Genomic DNA, 20736 nt, shown 5'->3' with positions numbered 1-20736 from the left:
TGTATGTGTGTAATGTGACAGTTTGCTGCAGGAACATCACAGGGCAGGTTGAAAGGGTTTATTAACAGCGTCGGCCTTCCTGAAGCCACAGTTATTCAAACACTTTGTACACACACACACACACGCACGTCAAGAGAGAAAAGGACAGCGCCATCTTGCAGAAGCAGATTCTCCCCAGAAGAAGGTACATCTGTTGCTCTCCGATGGACGACAGACATGAAGGTTAAACGTTGGAATACTTGATGCAACTGACACAAGCAGAGTTACACTCAAAGTGAGTCGGCCATGTGCTGCACTTGGGATTATTAGAGGCTCCACATAAGGACTTGGTGGCATTTCCATTAAACAAGTGTACATGGTCTAACCCTCGGCCATTGTGGAAGCATTTATTTGTAGTCATTTAACTGAAAATAAAAAGCGGGGCCCAGCGTGTAGCTCTGTGAAGTCAGAGCAGCTGCATCCAATCGGGCGTTAGGAAGCTCGAGCTGTCGGTATCTTTACTGTCGCATGATTGTCTAAATGTTCTGATATTTCAATGGAAAGGTCAAACAAAAAATATCGCCATTGGACAAATTTGAGTTATCTATGACAGATGTTGAAAAGTGCATTTTAACCGTTTTATCAATATGGGGTGAGTATTGTACTGACTGGGCAGGTTTATGATTTATAGGTTCTTTAAAGACTGGAGCAACGTAAAGCTGACTAATGCGAACTATTCATTCAGATGTTGAAATGGTTTCACCACTCACACTTGTTTTTCATAAAAACATTAAACATCAATGGTGTTATCCATGTGGAATTAATTATTTTGAATCCCAACACTTAAGTTTAGCTGCATTAAGGCTTTCTTTTCTAAATATATATTTGAAAATAGTGGGAAAAAAAACAACACTGTTTACTAAATTGTAGGCACCTGTAAAAAAATAAACTAACTTTAATACTCATTGTTCAACTCTGACTGAGGTGGCATCACTTGCCTTTGCTCTTGGCAAGCTCATTTCCCAATAACTGTCTCTATGGCGACCAGCGGCTCTTTGGGTGGGTGGGTGGGTGGGGGGGGGGCTCGCCGGTGCGCGCGTCCCCTTTAGAGGGTCTGATTGGAGGTTTGAGGCGGAGAACCGCTGCCCTCGTAGTCCAAGGTGAGGGGCAGCACCTGAACCACCAACCGGACACTAGTCTGTGTGGTGGGGGGGCTCCGGGGGTCGCTGGCCTGCACCTTGGGCCTCAACATCTGCGGGGAGAAAGGGAGGTAGCCCTGGCCCTGGAAAATGTCCTCGTCTTCTTCTCCTTCTCCGAGGTGCAGGCCGAGCGCCTCCCCGGGGGTGCCGCGGGCGCCCAGCAGGTCGTCGTGTCGAGTCTCCAGCTCCGTCATGCCGTTCCCGCTGAACATCCCCCCTTCCAGCTCCTCCAGCTGCCGCGCCCTCGGGGAGGCCGGAGCTCTCCTGGCACCCGGGGGCGACGCGGCGGACACCCCGGGCCTGTTCGAAAGCCACTCGGGGATGTCGTTGACCACAGACTCCGGTTTCCTTTCGGGGGTGGGGGTGGGCGGCGGTGGTGGTGGTGATGGTGGCGGCGCTGTGCTGGGGGCGGGGGCGGAGTGGCGAGCCTCCGCGGCCGGGACAGGCCAGACGTCGCCGGCCGAGGCCGACTCTTCCCCGCTGCCCTCCTCAAGGCCTCCACCCCCGGCCCCGGAGCCCAGCTCTGGCAGGGTGGAGTCGTCGTGGGTTCGGTCGAAAGGGTTAAAAACGCGTCGCAGTGCAAACATATTATCGATATCCTTCTGGAAGTTGACCCGGTTGTCGGGGCTGGGGCTGTAGTCGGGCCTACACTCATAAAGGCTTTCGTTAATGCTGTACAGATCCTCCAGTCCCTGCCAGTTCACCTCCTCGTCGGTCAAGTTGGGGAGTTTAACTCTGTCGTCCGTCCCATATGGGCTGTGTGCTGCCAGACAGGAAGAAACGACCAGATGGTGAGAATGGGTTGGGATAGAAGACGGTTACTATGACACCATGCAGTAAACGCCAGCCTCCTGCTCTCAGAGGTCGAGGCCCCAAGCAACACATACACACACACACGCACACACACACACAAATACGCACACAGCACCCACACTAAGATCAAGCCATGAGTAGTGCAAACACATGCGGCCTTAGAAATTCACATTAGAGAGACGGACTGAAAGCTGAAACCAAATGATCCATCCTAACAGAGTAACATACTGAGCTGCACAAAAAAATAAAAAAAATAAATGGAAGTGCAATGAATGATAGGCCTGCGTTGGATTGAAATGCAAAGTCAGGCAACCTGGAATAAAACTTGTGATCAACAAAAGAAGAGGCTCAGGGGGAAAAAAAACAACAACAAGCAAGCTTGCGGCTGAATGGTCAATCATAACCAACTTAAAAAATATGTATATTACAAAAAGAGGCAAATAAATGAAAATTGCAGGAGAAAAGACGAGTGTCTGCAAGTAAAAGCTGAGGAAAGGAAGCATCGAAGCCACTTTAAGATTGGCTTTCTTCTTTTAAGATCAGCTCTGTTTTGGCTGGAGAACGGAGATGGTTTCGGCTTTGGGACTCACAGGAAGGAGGGGCTTGGTCTCCTCTTTGACCACTTTCGATGCGGCTGTTGCCTGGTAAGCAGGTATCAGAAATAGAGGTCAAAAGGGCAGCGGTCAGAGGGAGGACAGCGAGTGTCCACTCTACTGCTAGCTAATGGCGTGTAACTAATGAGTATGAAGATGAGAAGCATCTGAATGGCATGCTATGGCAATGCAGTGACGGCCTATTTGAGGATATTGCTGAAATGACATGGAGGTGGATATTAAAGAAATAGTCTGACATTTAGGGGAATTATTTTCCCAGGGAAATGGATTTCAGTAGAACTGAGGGCCAAATGAAGATTTTCTGACTAATGCTCATTCACGCACACTCAAACACCGATGGAACAGCCTTCCATGATCAATTAACCCCTGGGGGACTGAAAGAACCAAGGGTCTAACAGCCAATCATCCAATTAGTGGACAGCGCGGTCTACCTATCGAGCCCCCTCAGAGGAGAAGACTCGTCTTGACATGCATGAAGCTGCAGCTCATGGCATATGGCCTAGAAGCAGGGGAACTAGGTCGCTCCGCTGTTAAAACGTAAAAGTATACGTTTGCTGTGATATTTTAACACACAAGCTTTTGAGATTCTGCTAAAAACGCGAATATTTGGAATATGGATTTTACACAGCACATAAAAGTAAAGAGAGATTGTTTGCACAGAGGTGACAACAGAATGTGCTTTAACGAGAAATAAACATCCGTTAGGATTTGTTAGCGTCTCCCCAGCATGCAGCCACAGATTATGCGCCAGCAACTCCACGGATGGATGGATTTATTAGTGGGAATGAGGCAAATCGGCCCATGCAGGTGTTAAAGAAAAAAAAAAAAAAGCCACTGAAGAGAAACAAAAATTGGTGGATACCTGTGTGGCTCATAGCTTCCTCCATCTTTACCTCCTGATCGGAAAAAATAAAAGCAATCGATTGTTAATGCTCTGAATCAGAGAGATACGGGAGGGAAATAAATAGATCATTCACGCTGAAGATTTCTTCATGCACAGCTGCAGCTCCCTATGGAGAAATGCAATTATCCCATGATCAGAATGAGAAGGGAGGGATGACAAGTAAGAGAGATTCGGATATGAAGGGAGGAAAACTGGGAGGGGAAAATTTGAAAGTTCATACGATGGTGCCGGATGGAGATGACGATTGATCAGAACTGAGTGTTTTGTGAGGGGCGGAGGTCAACCGGGGTTTCCCTTTCAAAAGCAAAACACACAAGGTTATCCAGTCAGGTGATCCTGTTAGTCAAGTCGCAGTCCACACATAACAGATGCAAGTCAATGTTGGGTCCATTTGACTAGGGAGTTATATTTTAATAATCTATTCCTCCAACAAAAACATCACTTGGAGCAACAGCTCTTCCATTTGGGCCAGCGAGCTGGCATCGCACCCGAGCAACGGGCAGCCAGTAGAAGTGTGTGTGACATGCGCTGGCGTGGTTTTGACAAGTCCACCGGGAGCCGGCACTGAAAGACCATCGGTTTTTTGCAGGGCTCCACTCGGCAGCTGGTAACTGCAGACATTAACGTTTAATCCTTAGCCAGCCACGAACGCTCGTTACTGCACTACTTATTAACCACCTCGGCCTGCTGGGATGCTTAGAACTTGTGGTGGTAGTAAAAAAAATCATTTAAAAAAATAAGACATTGTGGCTGTTGGTGGTAGTGATGCCTGACGGGGCCTAAAAAAAATAAAAAATGACAGCCTCAACTGCCTTGATGACAGCTCTCGCAAAACAATATCTCTAAGTGAGCCACGGCGGGGATGGTGGCCACGACGTTGATCTGTGACACGAAAGAGAGGCCTTGGTGCGTGCGTCATTACGAAGAGAACAGTGAACACAAAAGACACACAAGAGAGTGTGAAGGTTTCTCGACCTCGACCTGAAATCTCATCAAACGTCACAAAGTGGGTGACCCCAAAACACATGCAGCATGCAGATATGTGCAAATACACACCAGTGAGACTGAAACACACTGGAAACACAGCAGAAGACTAGACTCTCATATATATATGTATACACACACATGTCAGTATTTATATCCAGTCACTTATTACTTACTATTAAGTGTTTATTTTACTCATCTGTTAAACACATCAACTGGTCCAATTCTTGTGCGTGTGAAATCGGTTTGTCATTATTGGCATAACAACTACCACTAAACCCAGAGAATTGGATAAAAACAGGCACAAAGTGAGCATCTTTACCTGCGTCCAGGCCCTTCGGGCGAGGGTTACACTGCTTGTAACCTTGACAACTCCTCATCTCCATCAGCTGGGCATGGAGGGAGTTCAGCACATCCCGATCCACCGTGTACACGGTGTTGGTCAGCTGCACAGAAATGAAACAAATCCCAAAATGTTTAAGTCTCATTTAGCAAAACAGAGGGCCTGATGAAATTCCATGTTTCTACCCACTAGAGATTACAATCTTTTTCAACGCAGGTGTCACTTGAAAAAGACTAAAAAGAAGCTAGAATCATAGGATGACTGTAAGCAGCGGTCCACCCACCTGGTAGGGGTCACTGTTGAGGTCAAAGTACTCCAGGAAGCCGGTGGAGAACTCGCAGAACAGCGTGTTGTGCGTCTCGTTGATGGTTCTCAGGCACCAGTAGGTGTTGTTGTTGGAGCTGGTGCACGCGCAGAATCCACCCACTGCACGGCAATGGAGGCACATTGTAACGTGCAACCAACTGATAGCAAACACACTTTGCAAAACAATTCATCCTGGAGTACGTACGCGTCCAGAGGGGCGCGGTCGCCCAGTGGTCGTTGTTGTGCGCGAAGCAAGTGAGGCCGGGCAGGCTGCAGTCGTCTCCTTTCCTCTGCCGCTTCTTCTCCTTCCTTTCCTTCTTTCGTCGGCGGATCTCGTTGTACAACTGGGCCTTCGCGTCTGACTCGTGTGCCGGCTCCCTGGCGGGCAGAGAGCGCGAGGGGATTACAAACCAGCTGCTGACGCAGCGATGACATCAGCCCCGCCGCTTGCCCTCTCTCTGGTGGAGGATCCGAAGGGGGAAACTTCCAGAAGGCCAGACGGTTGCGGATGACATTCCAGCCACTCTCCCCCCTTATTTCCCGCCTGCCTGAAAGCAGCTGCTACGCGCCGGCAAAATCTGTTTCCAGTGATTCCCGTTGCGAGCCGGGCGCTGTGTTTTGAGGGATCGGCTGATTTCCCCTCTGCCGAGTCACTCTGAGTCATCCCTTCTTTCCATGCACTCTCTTCCAGATGCGGACACACACACACAAGTAAAAAAAAAAAAAAAAAGGGAAGAAAACATCCCTAGACATGCATCTGCGTTGTCATTTAAAGACTTGAGGATATGCCACTAAATGAATGTTTCTAGACAAACAGCCACAGATGTACACATGCTGGTCTGGGATCTACAAAGTGACCCTAATGAATGCGAGCCCTGTTTGAACGGACATGCAATGACCATGCAGGTATTCAGCAAGAATGCACATTGAAACGGCATCACGACATGCAATCTTTTCAAACTTGCGTTGTTGCAGATCATGGTCAGTGTTAATTAAGGAATGGGGTGAAACTAAAGGCGTCAAACCCTTAAATAAATGGGAAACTCACTTAAACGGATGGAGTTGCTTATTCCTGTTCTTCAATCTTTCTGCTTTGTTTCTGTCTCCTCTGCTAAAATAGCTGTTTTTTAGAAACAGAAAGAGGGACTAAGGACTGCAATAGGGTTTCTCATCAGGCCCCAAACAAGGCTGTGATAACTTGCATTCTGTGTGAAAAATAACATCCAATGGCTAACCTCTTCCTTCCGCAGTCACACTCATCTGGCCGCGTCCTCTTCAGGTGACCTCTCACTTCCCGGAGGTTTTTGATTTTGTCTTGAAGCGCTTCAATCTGGAATTAAATAAGCAAAAAATATAAACCTTTTGTGACCATTAACGCAAATCCTCGACAGCTGAGTAAATAAGAAACGTGTGTGTGTGTGTGTGTGTGTGTGTGTGTGTGTCAGGCTTATGGTCGGAGAGTCTAAACTTCGTGCACTCACCTCCTGGTCCACGTAGCTCTTGTGATCTTTCCAGGCTCTGGAGGACTGGTAGATTTCTCTTTCACAATGAACGCTGTCATTCATCAAGATATAACACCTGGAAGAGATGCGCCTGTCACACACTGCGCTCTGGACATCTACATGTGTAACAGATACTCAGGGCAGGCCGCCTTCTTACTTGTGGGTCACTTTCACTGAGTTTGGGTATCCCACGGCATTGGTGTCATCCGCCAGCATTTCCTCCGAGCCGCCGTCCGACCCCGGGTGGAACTCCGGGTCTTCTGGGTCGTAGTGACGCTTCGAGATGACGCGGCGGCGGACGGCAGACTGATCGTCGGCTTGAAGGTCAATATCGTATATCTGACCTTCAAACTCCACAGACAGGGACCTGGTCTGCCGGGTGTGGACAAAACGTGGACGATAACCTATAAAAAGGATTTTTAAAAGTTCAGCCAATTTGACACACTATAATTAATCGACTCTTAAGTACAAAACCCTTTTGGCCAACACTGGTTTTCTGGCCTTTATGCATCTTAAAAGATTATCAAGGGGAAACGCTTCATTTGCATCTTCTCAAAGCAACACTAGAGGGCATCAAACCCCATGAAAACCACAATCCCAACGGCTCACGCACTCCAGACTCCTACATCCAAGGAGCATTGTGCAGGATGTCGCCTAACAACATAAATAATCAGTAGCAGGGAGGCTTAGGGTTAGATGGAGAGAAATCACACAATATGTAAAAAAAAAGAAAAGGGAGATATCCATGTGTACTCACGGTGGCCGGATGAGGCAGACGGCGGGCGGTGGGAACGGCGTCCCGTCCTGGCGGGGCTGGTGAGTGCGTCCCCGCACTCACAGCCCCCTTCTCTGTTGTCATAACTGCTGCGGGGCTTCAGGCTGCGGGCGCGCTTCCCGGAGCCTTCTTTGGAACCACCTTTGCACTTCTGAATCCTCCATTTCCCCGTGATCTCCTCCACACAATGCCACCTCTGTGCCACAACAAACCACCACAGCAGAAAGAAAACAACAGTCACTCTGCTAACTGGATATTCTGTCGATTTTCAAGTGATCAAAGTGTTCTTGGGCTGTATCCCTTTTGAAAATGTCTGTTACTTTAATGATTAGCAGGTTCACATGCATTGGCAATAATAAGTAAAAGACTTAATCTATATTAAAAAAAAAAGCGTTGGTTTTAATTTTAGAAACTCTTCTGAGAGATGCGTACTTCTGAAAGATATATCAGGCAGATCACAGCATGTGGTAAAGAATGCGATGCAAAAGCACCGGGAAAGATAAACCGAAACGACCACATGGGATGAATTGAGGCCGTCTGGTGTCTCACGCTGGCGTCCGTCTGTGCCAAGTGCGTCACCGGGGGCGATTGTTTAAATACATGCCCGAGCACTTGCCTCCCATCTTCGGTCTTTCTCAACGCGAATTGAAAAGAGAGCCGAGCTAATTGCCCCGAGTGGTGCCGTAAATACATTAGACACATCTGCAGAGCGCCGTGCTGATGACCTGCGGTGAGTGTGGGAACCAAAGCCCAAACAAAAGGGCCACAAAGCAGCTCGGGTTTCTTCCGGAAGGCTCATATCGTGACAAAGAAAACAAACTCTCTTTCTTCGTCCCCTTTTTGGGCACAACAGTAGAATTGCAGCAGGAGGACAGCAGAGAAAGCAAAGATGGATGAGAAGCTGAGTGGGAGGATGGGGAGTGCTTAGTTGGGAGCAGGCGTGGATGACCAGGCGAGCTGGAACATGAGCAGAGAGTGGGAGAACCAAAGCATACACCCACAAGAACATACAGTAATAGGGGGATTTATCGGCGTCCCCTGGTGAGTAAAATGTGGTTCACCCGTAACAAACCCATTCCGTTATCGCCAGATCGATTCCAGAGGGCCGGCAAAGCTTGGCGAGAAAAACACAACCGAGGCTCTCTTGAAAAATGGGGTTTTTTTCTGAAACGAGTTCATGTGGTCAGATGCAAAAAGTCTGCAACTACTAGTGCTTTTGAAAAAAACTAAACTCCTCTCATGCAGACCTAAACAGGGTCTCGAGACTGAGGTTTAAACGTCCTCGCTGAAGACCCATACAGGTATGTATGCGTCGTTTAAAGGGCAAATAACATACTGTAAAATACAGAAGAGGAGGTTGGGGGGGGGGGGGGGGGAAGAGATAAGAACTAAATGACGATGAGCGATAGAGCACAGGCCTGCTGTTTGTAAGTACCGTCTGCCCTGTAATTACGGGAGAAAAAACGCCGCAGGCTCTCAGGCTGCTCGCTGGGAGGTCATGTTAAATAATGCCAGACGGCCCACTTAGGACCAAACCTTATCCCGCATGCTGCATACTGCCATGTGCACTGGAACTGTTTAAGGCTGCGAGAAGACGAAATGCTTCGTGCACGGTTTGCGGGTGCACGTACGTGCACGTGCACATGCACCGTGGTCCGAGCCGCAAATCACTGCAGAGTTCAACACGCAGGGCTCCGTTGCTGTTTTTAAATAACTGATTGTTTCATACACACGTTTATGCGACCATAAACTGGGGTCTGGCCTGCATTAGTCCGCGCCTCAGAAACCCCGCCTGTCATTTAACGCTTACTTAAACTTGTAACAATTTGTATTGTTCTGGTCTGTGGCCACATACTGTACCACTTGGCTGCTGCTGCCATAATATTAATTGGCACGGAAGAAAGGGGAGTACCAACAAATTAACTAAACAGTCTTAAAGGATACAATTATGGACCAATTGATGTAAACTTTAAATGGCTATTTAACTTTTGGCTCCGCGCAATAGCTCAACGTGCTACTCGGGGACCAGAAAGGAACTGAAGGAACTTTCCCTCGTGGATATCAGGGGCTCATTTCATTTGCACATGGGTGTGTTTGTTTTACCTGTCCAGGCTGTTCGCAGGGCGTCTGGAATTCGGCCTGCTGGCAGGTCTCTTTGACCTTCTTGTACTTGGGAAGGCTGTTGGTTTGCTGGGTGTTCACTGAGTCTTCCTTCTTCCTCAGGATCTTTCTGCACAGCACAAACAGAACTCGGCGTCAACATACGGACTCGTTCAGGGAGTCGTTGTGGAGTTACATTATTAAAGTTTTACTGGACCGAGCAGAACGTTCGTGTCACTGTTTCCTGTTTTTCTTGCTGCGTGTCCCTCTCGGCCCCCCCGTCCCCTTCCATCGGGCATGGCCCGGGGACCGGAGGAATTGTGAGGCCTCTCTGTGTGTGCGCGCCAAAGGGTCCGCTCATGTAGCGCCGCTCTGCACCTCACGCCAGCGCTCCGCTACGGGCCGAGTCCGTGCCAGGGGGAGGGGGGGCAGTTGTGTCTCCCCAGCGCTCCGTTCCGAGGGCAAACAGCCAGCCTTCACACACTGGCTTTTAGCCAAGGGTGATTAAAGAGCAGTTGTTGACGATCTCACTCCCTGACGGGCCGGTATTATGCAGGCATTGGATCCTCAAACAACACGGTCAGCCCCAGCTGTCCGTCAGCCATTCATCGGTTACCGTAAGGTCATGTGAGGATATTAAATCGTGGAGCGTACCACATGAGCAGGGAAAGAACTGTACATAAAAGCTTTAGCTACTCTGTGTGTGTGTGAGCTGCTACATCAGTGCTTTGGTAACAGAGTGAAAGAGCCGTGGAGGCTAATCTCAGTGTTTAGAGACAGGCGCGCAGGCTGGCAGCCTTTATAAACAATGTGGATTAATGGAGGAACGGATTAAAAGAGCTAAAGCCCCTACATGTCAAAGGTTACACTCTTTTCATTTCATACACAGCAGCCCGTAGACCAACTAGTTCTTCTGCCACAGAAACATGCGCCAGCAGGAGACCGATCTGTATGCACAGCAGCACAGCTAACGGGTGCTTCTTTTGTGCTCTTGGATGCGGGTCTGCCGATTTTGGCAAACGAGCAAATTAGTGTGAAAGGAGAGGACAATGGCGGAGCCAGAAATTAAAAATAAAAAGATAGAAAGAAAAGAGATTCTGAGGAAATGATAACAGCAGCTGGGAGTGGGAGAAGGTGACATGTCGTGGCCTCCACCACCGTTACCACCAATGTCTTTCCTCTCTCTTATCCATTCCATTTCATTAGACTTCTCGGTCACCTGTATTTTGACCTGACGCTTCTTTCTTCCCGAGCTGTCAGGTGTCCGTCACTGAACGCACGGCACTACAGACAGTTTAGATCAATGAAGTGAGCAAAAGCGGTCCTTCACATTGGCATTTCTCACTAGAGGAGCCGGAGACAGTGTCCTGTGTGGATTGAATGTGGGCCTTCCAGCAGGAAACATCATCCTGAGCCTTTGTTTCAATTCTCCGTGTGTCTAGCTATCTTCCTTCTTTCTCTTTCAGCGCACAAAACGGCCGCCTCCGATCCCGGGCCCCCGATCGCGTGCTTAAAACACGTGGGGCCGCCTTTAAAAGACAAAGGCTTCTTTTTTCGAGTAAGTGTTCAAATGACCTGGTTACACATGTGTCAGCGCCTCACATGTGAACCGTCATCATTTGCCAGTTGCTTATGGCATTACCGAACAGCCTTGAATATTTCAACCTCACACACCGCCGCTGCCTTCCAAGCAGACTGTGGTCAGGAAATGTTTTTCAGATGACAAATAATTGGGAAGGCAGGGGGGGGGGGGGGGGGGGAGCCGTCGAGGAACGCCGTCGAGCCTTGCACATTTCGGGTTCATCGCAATGTCTTGTCAAGGTTTAGTGTGTGACACACAATGCTCTGCAACGCCATGGATGATCCTGTGGTGTGGAAAGGGAATAAAGAAGCCCAGTTTACCCTCGCTCCACCAGGAATGTGTCCCTCCAGACTTTGGGTTTCCGGTTGGGTTTGAATCTGAGAAAACAAAAACGCACCAAGTCATATAATTCATATGGCCTGTGCACTCACCATCAGTTACAGTATTTAAATACAATGGTTGATCCTAGCGAGGCCTAGACCTTGAGGGTTCAATGGAATAGTGTAAAGCATTAAATTCATTATCCCCGTTGATCATGTAAATCTAGTAATATTTGTTGTTTGTGCTTTTTGATGCAGGTGAATGGACACTGTTCATACGGTGGCTTTGCTGGGCAAACAAAGGATTGAACTTGCAAACCATTCCTACTTCAGAAGAATGCTCTCAGTGAATACGAGCCAAAGTCCTGCAGTCAAGGGAAATCCCCTAAAATGCCCTGAACCCACTTTGGGCTCAGCTGGAGCAAAAGCAATTACTTTTTCTATGGGAATTTATATTTTCTCCATAATGGCAAAGGAACAGGACTGTTGCACATGTCATGCAAACCGTGCAATTACTGTACATAATATCTATTAGAGCATGGCATGATGGATCCATACAGACCTGTTGCCAGTCTTTTCCTGTTCCAGAAGCTTCAGGATGGACTTTCCATCCATGTCAGGAGGGGTGTCGAGCCCAGCAATGTGGAGGATTGTGGGAGCGAGGTCAATGTTCAGCACCATATGAGGATTTCTGAAGAAGAACATGCAAATAAGGTTTAGTTTATTTTCTTCTGAAATATGTACAGTGATGAGGGAATTATTTTAGATGTCACTTACACTGCTCCTGCCTCGATGTTGGGTCCTCTCAAAAAGAAGGGCACGCGGATGTCAAAGTCATACGGCATTGACTTGCCCTTGATTAATCCAAACTGACCAATGTGGTAGCCGTGGTCTGCTGTATAGATGATGTAAGTGTTGTCCAGCTCTCCAGTTTCCTCGAGCATTTCGAACACCTGAGAAATTGAAATGAGTGACCATGAGAACATACGACAAAATAACACACGAAAAGCCCAAGGAGGGAGTCCATCAACGCTCACCTTCTGAACCGAGTCATCTACAGACATGAGGGTCTGCAGCCTCTTCCGATGCAGGAAGTTGGTGAATTCCATGTGGATGGGTTTCATGGGGCCGGTGTATTGCATGATCCAGTGTTTGTCCATATTTGGGGCATAGTTGTAGCTGGGGGTGCTAGTAGGAGGAGACAAAAGAAGGGAGACGTGAGACAAAAAAAAAAGAAGTTAAAAAACAATCGTGGCGAGTTATCGGAGCACGTAACATCTACGAAGACCCCCCCCAAAAACACCTGTCTGGTACTTTTCACAAACGGCTGCTCAGTAACAGGTGCCGCAATTGTCCACTGTGTTTGGCCCGCATCAATAGCTCCTCTGTTTGTCGATAGAAATGTCTTAATATTCAGCAGCCAGCACCGTAGCTGTTTTTCCACACCTCTCGGCGGCCATCTCTCCCCTCACACAGAGACGAGAGTCTCCCTGCTCCACTGCGCTCTTGGCACAGACAAGTCATTTTGAGGGTTGGCACTTGCCTGAGAAAATAATAGGCCCCAAAGTCAAGTTTGCAACAACTTCTGGACCAAAACCTCTATATGTCATGGCCATTTGAAATAGGGAATAACAGGAGGGGATGAAAAGCTAGAGGGAGGCAGAGGCTCTTTACCTTGTAAAGTAAAAGAGAGATACACGGCAAACCCATGTATACGGGTGACGTTCTGTCATCTCCTACGGGCCCGCTTTGTGGGTAAACCCTTCACCCTTCACCCCGGTCTAACAAGCCCCACAAAAGGGGCCCATCTCTGGGCATTGGGCCTCCCAGGTATGGGGCCCTGGGCACAAGGGAACCAGGAATGCGGAGGTCAGTGGAACGGAGCCGGTCTATAGGGGAGGTCACACCTGCCACCTGTCACATGTACGTTTAGGTTGGTGTTTTTGTTGTGGTAGCCCTGGATTACAGACCCGCCGTTCCCCCCATTATGCCTTCTAGACTTACAAAACCCGACACGAGGATTACTGACATTGGCCGAAACAACTAGTTTCAACCAGAATAACTTCAATACACTGACAGCTATTAAGAGACATCCCATTGTGTGAGAGAGCATTACATCTATCGTGTTTAAAATAAGCTGAAAGCTTGGCGTACATGTAAAAGACTGAGTAAAAAAAATCACCTTCAGAGAGGAATGTTAATGACATTAACATCAAACCTTCCCCCGCTATTGTCTCTTGTCAAAAGTACAGACGCTCATTGGATTTGTGAGGCAGTTCCTCCTTAAACGCCACGCTGTCCCTTCCCATCTCTAAGCATCGGGGGTTAGAGGTGAAGGCCATCGATGGCTTTGAAGCCCCAAAGCTCATGAAACTGATTCAACCTCAAACTGGAGCCGGCTCAAAATGAAATCGTAATTTTAAAAAAAAGAATGGAAATTTGCTCCACAACACCTGGCGGTAATTTTTTTTTTTCTATATCTGTTATGTAAGTTTGTAAGTCATCAAACACCCGCCCATACCTACTGTGTGTGTGTGTGCTACTCTGCACATAATCACTGGGGCAACCCCTACAGTCGCGCGCGCGCCCCCCCCCCCCCCCCCCCCCCCCCGGGGCCCCAGTTCCACCCCTTCACCCAGAGGCTTGAGCTAAAAATAAATTAATAATGCCACAAAGGGTGTTCCCGAAGCACACAATGCATTCCTCTCATCCCAAGAGCCGCGGGGGGGGTGGGGGGGGGGGGGGTGGTGTGGGTGGTGTGGGGGGGGGGAACCACTGACTGACATGGACAGGAAGGATCAGGAAGTCTTTTGCAGGAGGAGCGGCGAGGGATGAGAAAAACGAGAGGAGACGGAGATACAACAGAGCGAGGGGCAGATAGGTAGAGAACGCAGACAGAGGAGAATCTTGAGTGAGTCTGAACGTGAGAGGGGAGGGAGCGTGGGAAAAAAAAATGATATCTACTTCACTGCAACAACACCCTCCCACCATGTTGCCATGGAAAGACCCACTGTGTCGCGACGCTGCGTCGGCCGCAGTAATGAGCGAGTTGTTGGGAGGCCGACTTGGCACGCAGGCTGCAGCTCAATAAAAAAAAATTAAAAAACGCAGTGCGCCATCGTCTCCATGGTACGTGCCCCGGCTGCACCAGGATCATAAATCATTATGATTCCATGATGCCCTGGCAACTCTTTAAAGGAACCTTTCATCACTGGGGATTGAGGCACACGCATACTGTGATAATGTCACATACCAAAAATCTGGAAATTTCAAACTCTAAAGGCTTAGCGAGAAAAGAAAATGCATGACCCACTCATCGATGCGCGTGTGTGTGTGTGTGTGTGTGCGTGTGCGTGTGATACGGCGAGTCCGAGCGTAACTCACATGTGCTGCGAAGCGTTGGGGAAGTGCTCAGCGTACTGCGGAGCCGAGTCTTCTGGGCCGTGAGGAGCAGCGTGACTGATGACCATCATCACAGGGCGGTGAGGGTACATGCGCTTTGACATGCGGAAAAAGTTAGTGCTGTCGTTGGTGATCAGATCTGTGAAATAGTCCTGAAAAGGAGTAAAAAAACAAAACAAAATAAAAAGATGAATTAGGTCGGGCATGGCGAAAATGCCATCCAGACAAAGAAGGCTAAAAAGAGAGGGGGGCAAACAACGCGAGCCGTGCAATCACCACGACATGTTGCTTTCCCTCATCCAGACATTTTTTCCAAAAAAATGAACGCTGGGCCAGTGGGGATATGAACTGGGTCCATTGAACACTACCAATCTGCCGAGTCAACAGCTGGCAGCTTGCCTGTGTGCGAGTGTGTGTTCGAGTCTGTGCATGTGCATACAGTATGTGGGCTGTTGCCTCGTCAATGAATCTCTGCACAATCGAATGTGACACCGATTGATGGCGAGAGGAGCCTGGCGCTCTCGAATGGTATGTTGTTATGACAGCTCCCCATCCCCTAATCCTCTCTGGGCAACCCATTCCCTTTCTCCTTGAGCTTCCTCCTCTCCTATTTAGCTTCATTTTCCTCCCGTTCACTTGACATGTGTTTTCTTGCTTCTTGTCACGTATTCCCACAGGGAGATAATGCAGCATACAAATAAAAAACCCTCAACGGTTTCAGTGGTAATGCCTCAAGCGTTACCACTGAAATGAGCTTGAGGGCAACATGACTAATATAAATGATACCAAGGACATAAAGTCCCAGAATGCGCGTCGGTCCTGATGCAGTGACAAATGAGCTTCCAATAACAGAGCTTTGACGTGTGACATTGTCGCATCAAACGACCCACGGGCCTGGCCTATCAGTACCTTTAATCCAGGCTGAATGAAAGGGTCTGGAGTTTTTCTTTTTTAAATATACATTAGGTCACACCCACAACTGAAATCACATTTGCCAAGTTTCCAACAGATTAACCATTCTACCTGCAGTTCTGGCCTGCTGCAGCTGTTGCCTGGCATGCCGCATGATGAAGGGAGTGCCAGGTTCAGAATGAAAGGGTAAAGGGTGATTTTCCTGAAATGTCAGAAGTGGGTTTGGCTGATTCATCATGTCTCTATTAATAGGCTTGCACATGCCCGTGGAGGCTGGTCGGTGTGTGCATACGGCGAAGCCATTCCATACTTCCTCTCTATGTGTTGCCAGCTCTCCATAATCGGTGCCACTGCAGCTAAAGGCTCTGGCAGGTCAGAAGTGTTACAGAGAGCGACTGGCAGAGAGCTAAAAGGAGTGATCGGAAAGGTGAAGGGTCTCGCATTTCTCCTTTAGAGACGATTAGTACCAAGTGTCACATCATGAAAACCCACTCGCACATGGTTTCGTTTCCAAAATGACATCTAACCATTAAAACGGATACGCTTCTTGACATTTTAGGTTGAAACCAAACCAACACGGTTTGATTGTCTATGCAGCGAGGAGTTGAATTCACAAGAAAAGCTTTCTAGCATTGATAAAAACCAACATATCATAACCTGCTTTGTGAATTAATGACTGCTGCCTTCAGTCATGCATTTTGAAGAAAGAAAGTCTTTGATAAATGCCTTTGATAAAAAAGGGCGTAATCTCAAACGACACTGGAAAATCCAATGGGACCTCATTGAATGATATCAAGGGGAGGGGGTCTTATCACGATGACCTGGTGTGCCAACTGCACTCTATGTGGGACACCACGACCTTCTGACCCTGTGCGAAACTGAAAACAGGAACTGTGGTTGTCCGACTAGTGGCAGGCGGGTCCATGGTTTTTGACAGTAAATAGCAAATAGTGTGTCCATTTGGTTTCAAACCACACACTGCTGACCGAGCACATGTCATGTAAACACCTCGGCCTCAGCTTGTGGGTAACTTTACACCTCAGTCCAAGTTGGCAGAGGAATAGCAGTCCAAAAATGTGTTTGCCCATCTTGAGGGCAGGCCATCTTGAAACTTGACACAAGTCCAAACTGTAAAGCCTCCTCTTGGATTCTTCATGTACCCAGGACTACGCTACCTGGGAAGATATTGGCACGGAGCTGCGAAAACAAACTGACAGCTCTTACAAAAATATTCGCGGATGATTGATAGCCGATGCCATCCGGCGCTACAAAAAGACATTGTAACCAGGGGGGGGTTTTCACCACAGTCTGACAGTTGTTAAATTAAGTTTTCCCTCTTCATTTATTGTGTTATTACAGCAGTGAAACTAAACAAGCGGAAAAGGCAGACAGACAGACAGACAGCGAGACAAAAATCAAATGCAGGCGTGCATTTATCACGGGCTTCTCCCAAATATGCTGTCTAATTGTTAAGGTAAGGTGTGTCATAATAAATGTATGCTGCAGAAAGAAGAGACTCCAGCTCGAGTCAGTCCCTTTAATTCTTGAATGAAAATTGCTGCCAGTCTAGATCACAAACATGTGAAGTGCCTCACTGTCTGTATTTTTAAGTGGATTGGAGCCTGCAATTTGTCAGGGAAAGTCTTTATATCATAAAGTGAAGGAAAAAAATGATCGAGTTAACAGTGTCTCTTTTTTTGTAGAAATTATAGGAACACATACCTTGGCATATTCGGCACCATGTTTCTCCTTGTAACCATTCCGACAGACAGTGTAATTATAAAAGCGGGAATTTTTGATCAATCCAACCCACTCGCGCCACCCTGGGGGGATGTAGGTGCCATTGTACTCATTGAGGTACTTGCCAAAGAAGCCTGCAGAAAAAGAGGAGAGATAAGGTTTTAGGCCATAAAATGCGTTTTATTTCTTCTTACACCTCCACCTGTAAAAATGCTGAGTCTCTGTGTGACTTTAACTGTGTGTGTGTGTGTGTGTGTGTGTGTGTGATGCATAACATTTTGGCTGGTCTCCTTTTTTTCTGGCTTCACTGAACACCAATTCCCGGATATGCCGGGCAGGGAGCCAGCCTGTCCTAGAGAAGGCTAATTGCAGACCGGCGCATCAGCTCTAAATCTTTTCTGCGGTCCGCATGCAGGACCCCCGTGGGCTGCCCGGTCCAGCGCCTGCCCGTCACCCACACGGACCACGTCTGATGAGTGATAACAGCGACCTGGCGCGCTCACCTCGTTTGCATTTCTCACACCAGACCGCCGGGCGGAGTTTGGCTTACTGTAGAAATGTTGATTGATTAACGCGTCGAGTAAAGAGGGCCTGAGAGGACATACGAGCAAGTGTGGATTGGCGGTAATCTGAGAAATGCCACTTTTCTAAAGAAATGAAGGGAAAACATCTCCCGGATCGCATTAAGAGTTCGTTGGTGGACCTGCAGAAAGCTGACCGTTGTACTGTATGTAGATAGGTGTCCATGTATGCAAGTCCTTGTTCACCCACCTGTCCTGTAGCCCGTGTTGTTGAGGTAGACGGCGAATGAGCGCGGCTCGTGCTGAGCTTGCCAGGAAGGGGAGGAGCAGTTCTCATTGTTGGTGTAAGTGTTGTGGTTGTGGACGTACTTCCCCGTCAACATGGAGGACCTTGACGGGCAGCACATCGGTGTTGACACAAAGGCATTGGTGAAAGCCGTGCCGCCATCTTCCATGAGCTTACGGGTTTTATTCATTACCTGCAGGGAACCTGGAGGGCAAGGTTATGGAGGTCAGTGCTGATTCGCCTCAATTGTGTTACATGCATTGATAATACCAAGACAAATACTGCTTTTGACAATACACACAATGAACTTTTTATACATTTTTGTAAAAAGGAAAATTACTCAAATGAAAAGCCTATTTAGATCCACTGATCTCAAAGCCAATTCTCTGGGAAATAATTATTCCGCGGTTAATTAGGCCAGATGGCCATTCCGCTCTGGCTTATGGCCTCTATTTAATATTTCATGTGTGAAGAAAGACCGCATACATCCTGATGCAAATGCCACAAAGACAAAGAAATGTATTAAAGCAGCATGTCGACACTAACAACAACCGGAAAAATCACACAAACAAAAAAAGGCTTATTTTTTCAAAATCAATGAAAAGTGAATAGTTCCCATAGGATTCAAGGAAGACCTGAAAGCTGGCCAACCTTACCCAGTTCAACATCCTGGTCGTCAGTCATGATGAGGATAATGTTGGGCCGGATGTTTCGGCGGTCTCTCTGGATGCGACCCCTCAGGCCCTGAGCCCTGGTGGTGGTGAAGGCCCAGCTGCCTGGAGCCCAGTCCAGAGAGAGCAGGGCCATCCAAGCCAGCCACTGCACCAGCATGGCTCCCCAAACAACAAGACACCGGGCGGGCTGAGGGGAGGATTAATGGAGAGATGAAGGGAGGGAGAAGAGGTCCAGCCGGGCCACCGACTCACACCCGTGCAGCGCCTGCAGCCGTGGTCGACTATGAAGAGACAGAGGGAGAAAAAAAAAACACACACACACAGAGGCATTACAACAAAGAATAAAGAGAGAAATGAAGTGGGTCACTTCTAAGTAGTGAAATAGCAAACTGCAAGTATTGAAGGAACATTTAAGTTTATTTACTTCTGAGATGTTGCGTGCATCTGCTCTCAGATCACACTGAAACACAACAGTTTATCCACAATCAGAGAAGCCAAAAAAGATTCTTCCGCCCTTAAGCCCTTGATGGTCCACCAAAGAAAAACTTACTAAACAGTTGCGTTCTCACTGAAACCCCATGAATACTCACACAAGTAAACATCAAATCGACTGACCTTGACTGAAGAAAGAAACTGCGAGCAAAGCTTTAGAAACAAAGATCCCATACGTTTCATTTTGTTTGGTCTTTTCTCATTTCATCCAAAGGCTTTTTCCTGTCTCAGGTTTTTGCTCTCTCTCCTTCTGTGTCAGACAACACACTCACACACACACACACAGACACACACGGAAACTCTATCTCTACCGGAGAGCTTTTGTTGCTCTACCAGTGCTGAGAACGCGCCATTGGCTGCCCGCACTCAAACACCCACAGCCACTCTCCTCGGTCGGCCAATCACGGACCCGCAGTCCGCCCGTCACTCAAAAGTCACCCCCTGGTGAGTCAAGCGTGACGGAGGGCCGTTGGGGAGGATGGTCCCACACTAGGGGGGAGGGGGTTAGGGGCCACGGAAGGCGGAGGGAGGGTTCCGCTGCATTAACCCCAATGACACCGTCTCCAATCAGGGATCACCGTCGAGTCATCGGAGCACTTTGCTGGCCTCTTCCTCGCTTACGATGGCCATGAAAAATCTGCATAGCCTTTGCTTAAACGCCACGGACCAATGCTCTCCAACGCAGGTAGATAATATGCACTCACTTAAAGAGAGACCACACTTATTTAAATTTAAAAAAAAATCAATAAATCTGATTTATTATTATGAGATTGACTGCACAAATTAGCAATTAACTGTCAGCAATAACTGGCTTGTGGCCCGCGGGATGAACCATGACGCCGTAGCAATAGGCACTTCGTCATTGCCTGGGAAGAAGCGCCTGGATAACAGCTCTCAATAAGTGGCACCGTACTGCTCGCTTCCCCGAGTTAACGGCCTGAAAACAAATGGTGGGTCTTTCAGCAGCGCGGCACGAGTGCTTCCATCCTCAGATTAGCACAGCAGAGGCTGTGACCTAAAATAAGCGATCATTTAGGGTGTCTGACTCAGAGCGGATAAGTGGATCAAAATTTCAAATGCAAACTATTTGTGTCGCTAATAAGACGCGTTGACGTGGCCTCAGCCCTTTAAAAAAAAAAAAGAAAGCATCTCCGTAAAGAGGCTACATCTGCAAACACTTGCTCTCGTGGATGAGCAAAACAGATGACCCTGCATAACGCAACGCACCTACAAATTGTCTTCTCTCGCCGACACATCAAACAAGTTTATAGGTGAAGCGTGTTTATCC

At 48.0% G+C, this 20736-nt stretch overlaps 1 protein-coding gene across 4 annotated transcripts in view; it reads right to left on the bottom strand.

The window, feature by feature from the left end:
• Positions 1 to 61: 61 nt before the first annotated feature.
• Positions 62 to 20736, bottom strand: part of sulf1 (sulfatase 1) — a 30992-nt gene continuing 10317 nt past the window's right edge. The window contains exons 2-21 of one of the 4 annotated variants that reach the window (XM_037455573.2): positions 18939 to 19237; positions 18247 to 18486; positions 17458 to 17609; positions 14806 to 14975; positions 12459 to 12609; positions 12199 to 12374; positions 11984 to 12112; positions 11422 to 11478; positions 9523 to 9649; positions 7402 to 7615; positions 6802 to 7048; positions 6624 to 6720; positions 6378 to 6472; positions 6191 to 6262; positions 5348 to 5520; positions 5120 to 5262; positions 4816 to 4939; positions 3468 to 3501; positions 2582 to 2632; positions 1774 to 1941 (exon numbers count right to left, since the gene is read on the bottom strand). In XM_037455573.2, the coding sequence (XP_037311470.2) occupies positions 1908 to 1941; positions 2582 to 2632; positions 3468 to 3501; positions 4816 to 4939; positions 5120 to 5262; positions 5348 to 5520; positions 6191 to 6262; positions 6378 to 6472; positions 6624 to 6720; positions 6802 to 7048; positions 7402 to 7615; positions 9523 to 9649; positions 11422 to 11478; positions 11984 to 12112; positions 12199 to 12374; positions 12459 to 12609; positions 14806 to 14975; positions 17458 to 17609; positions 18247 to 18486; positions 18939 to 19113 (2661 nt within the window). In that variant the 5' untranslated portion in view covers positions 19114 to 19237 and the 3' untranslated portion in view covers positions 1774 to 1907. Of the gene's footprint in view, positions 1942 to 2581; positions 2633 to 3467; positions 3502 to 4815; positions 4940 to 5119; positions 5263 to 5347; positions 5521 to 6190; positions 6263 to 6377; positions 6473 to 6623; positions 6721 to 6801; positions 7049 to 7401; positions 7616 to 9522; positions 9650 to 11421; positions 11479 to 11983; positions 12113 to 12198; positions 12375 to 12458; positions 12610 to 14805; positions 14976 to 17457; positions 17610 to 18246; positions 18487 to 18938; positions 19238 to 20736 lie in introns of all 4 variants that reach the window. The other 3 variants (XM_037455574.2, XM_037455571.2, XM_037455572.2) reach the window with 3 other exon arrangements.

This window comes from Pungitius pungitius, chromosome 19, assembly GCF_949316345.1.
Source record: "Pungitius pungitius chromosome 19, fPunPun2.1, whole genome shotgun sequence".
In the NCBI taxonomy this organism is placed as follows: Eukaryota; Metazoa; Chordata; class Actinopteri; order Perciformes; family Gasterosteidae; genus Pungitius; species Pungitius pungitius.
Note: the sequence above shows the minus strand (reverse complement) of the source record. Positions and strands in the feature narration are given on the sequence as shown.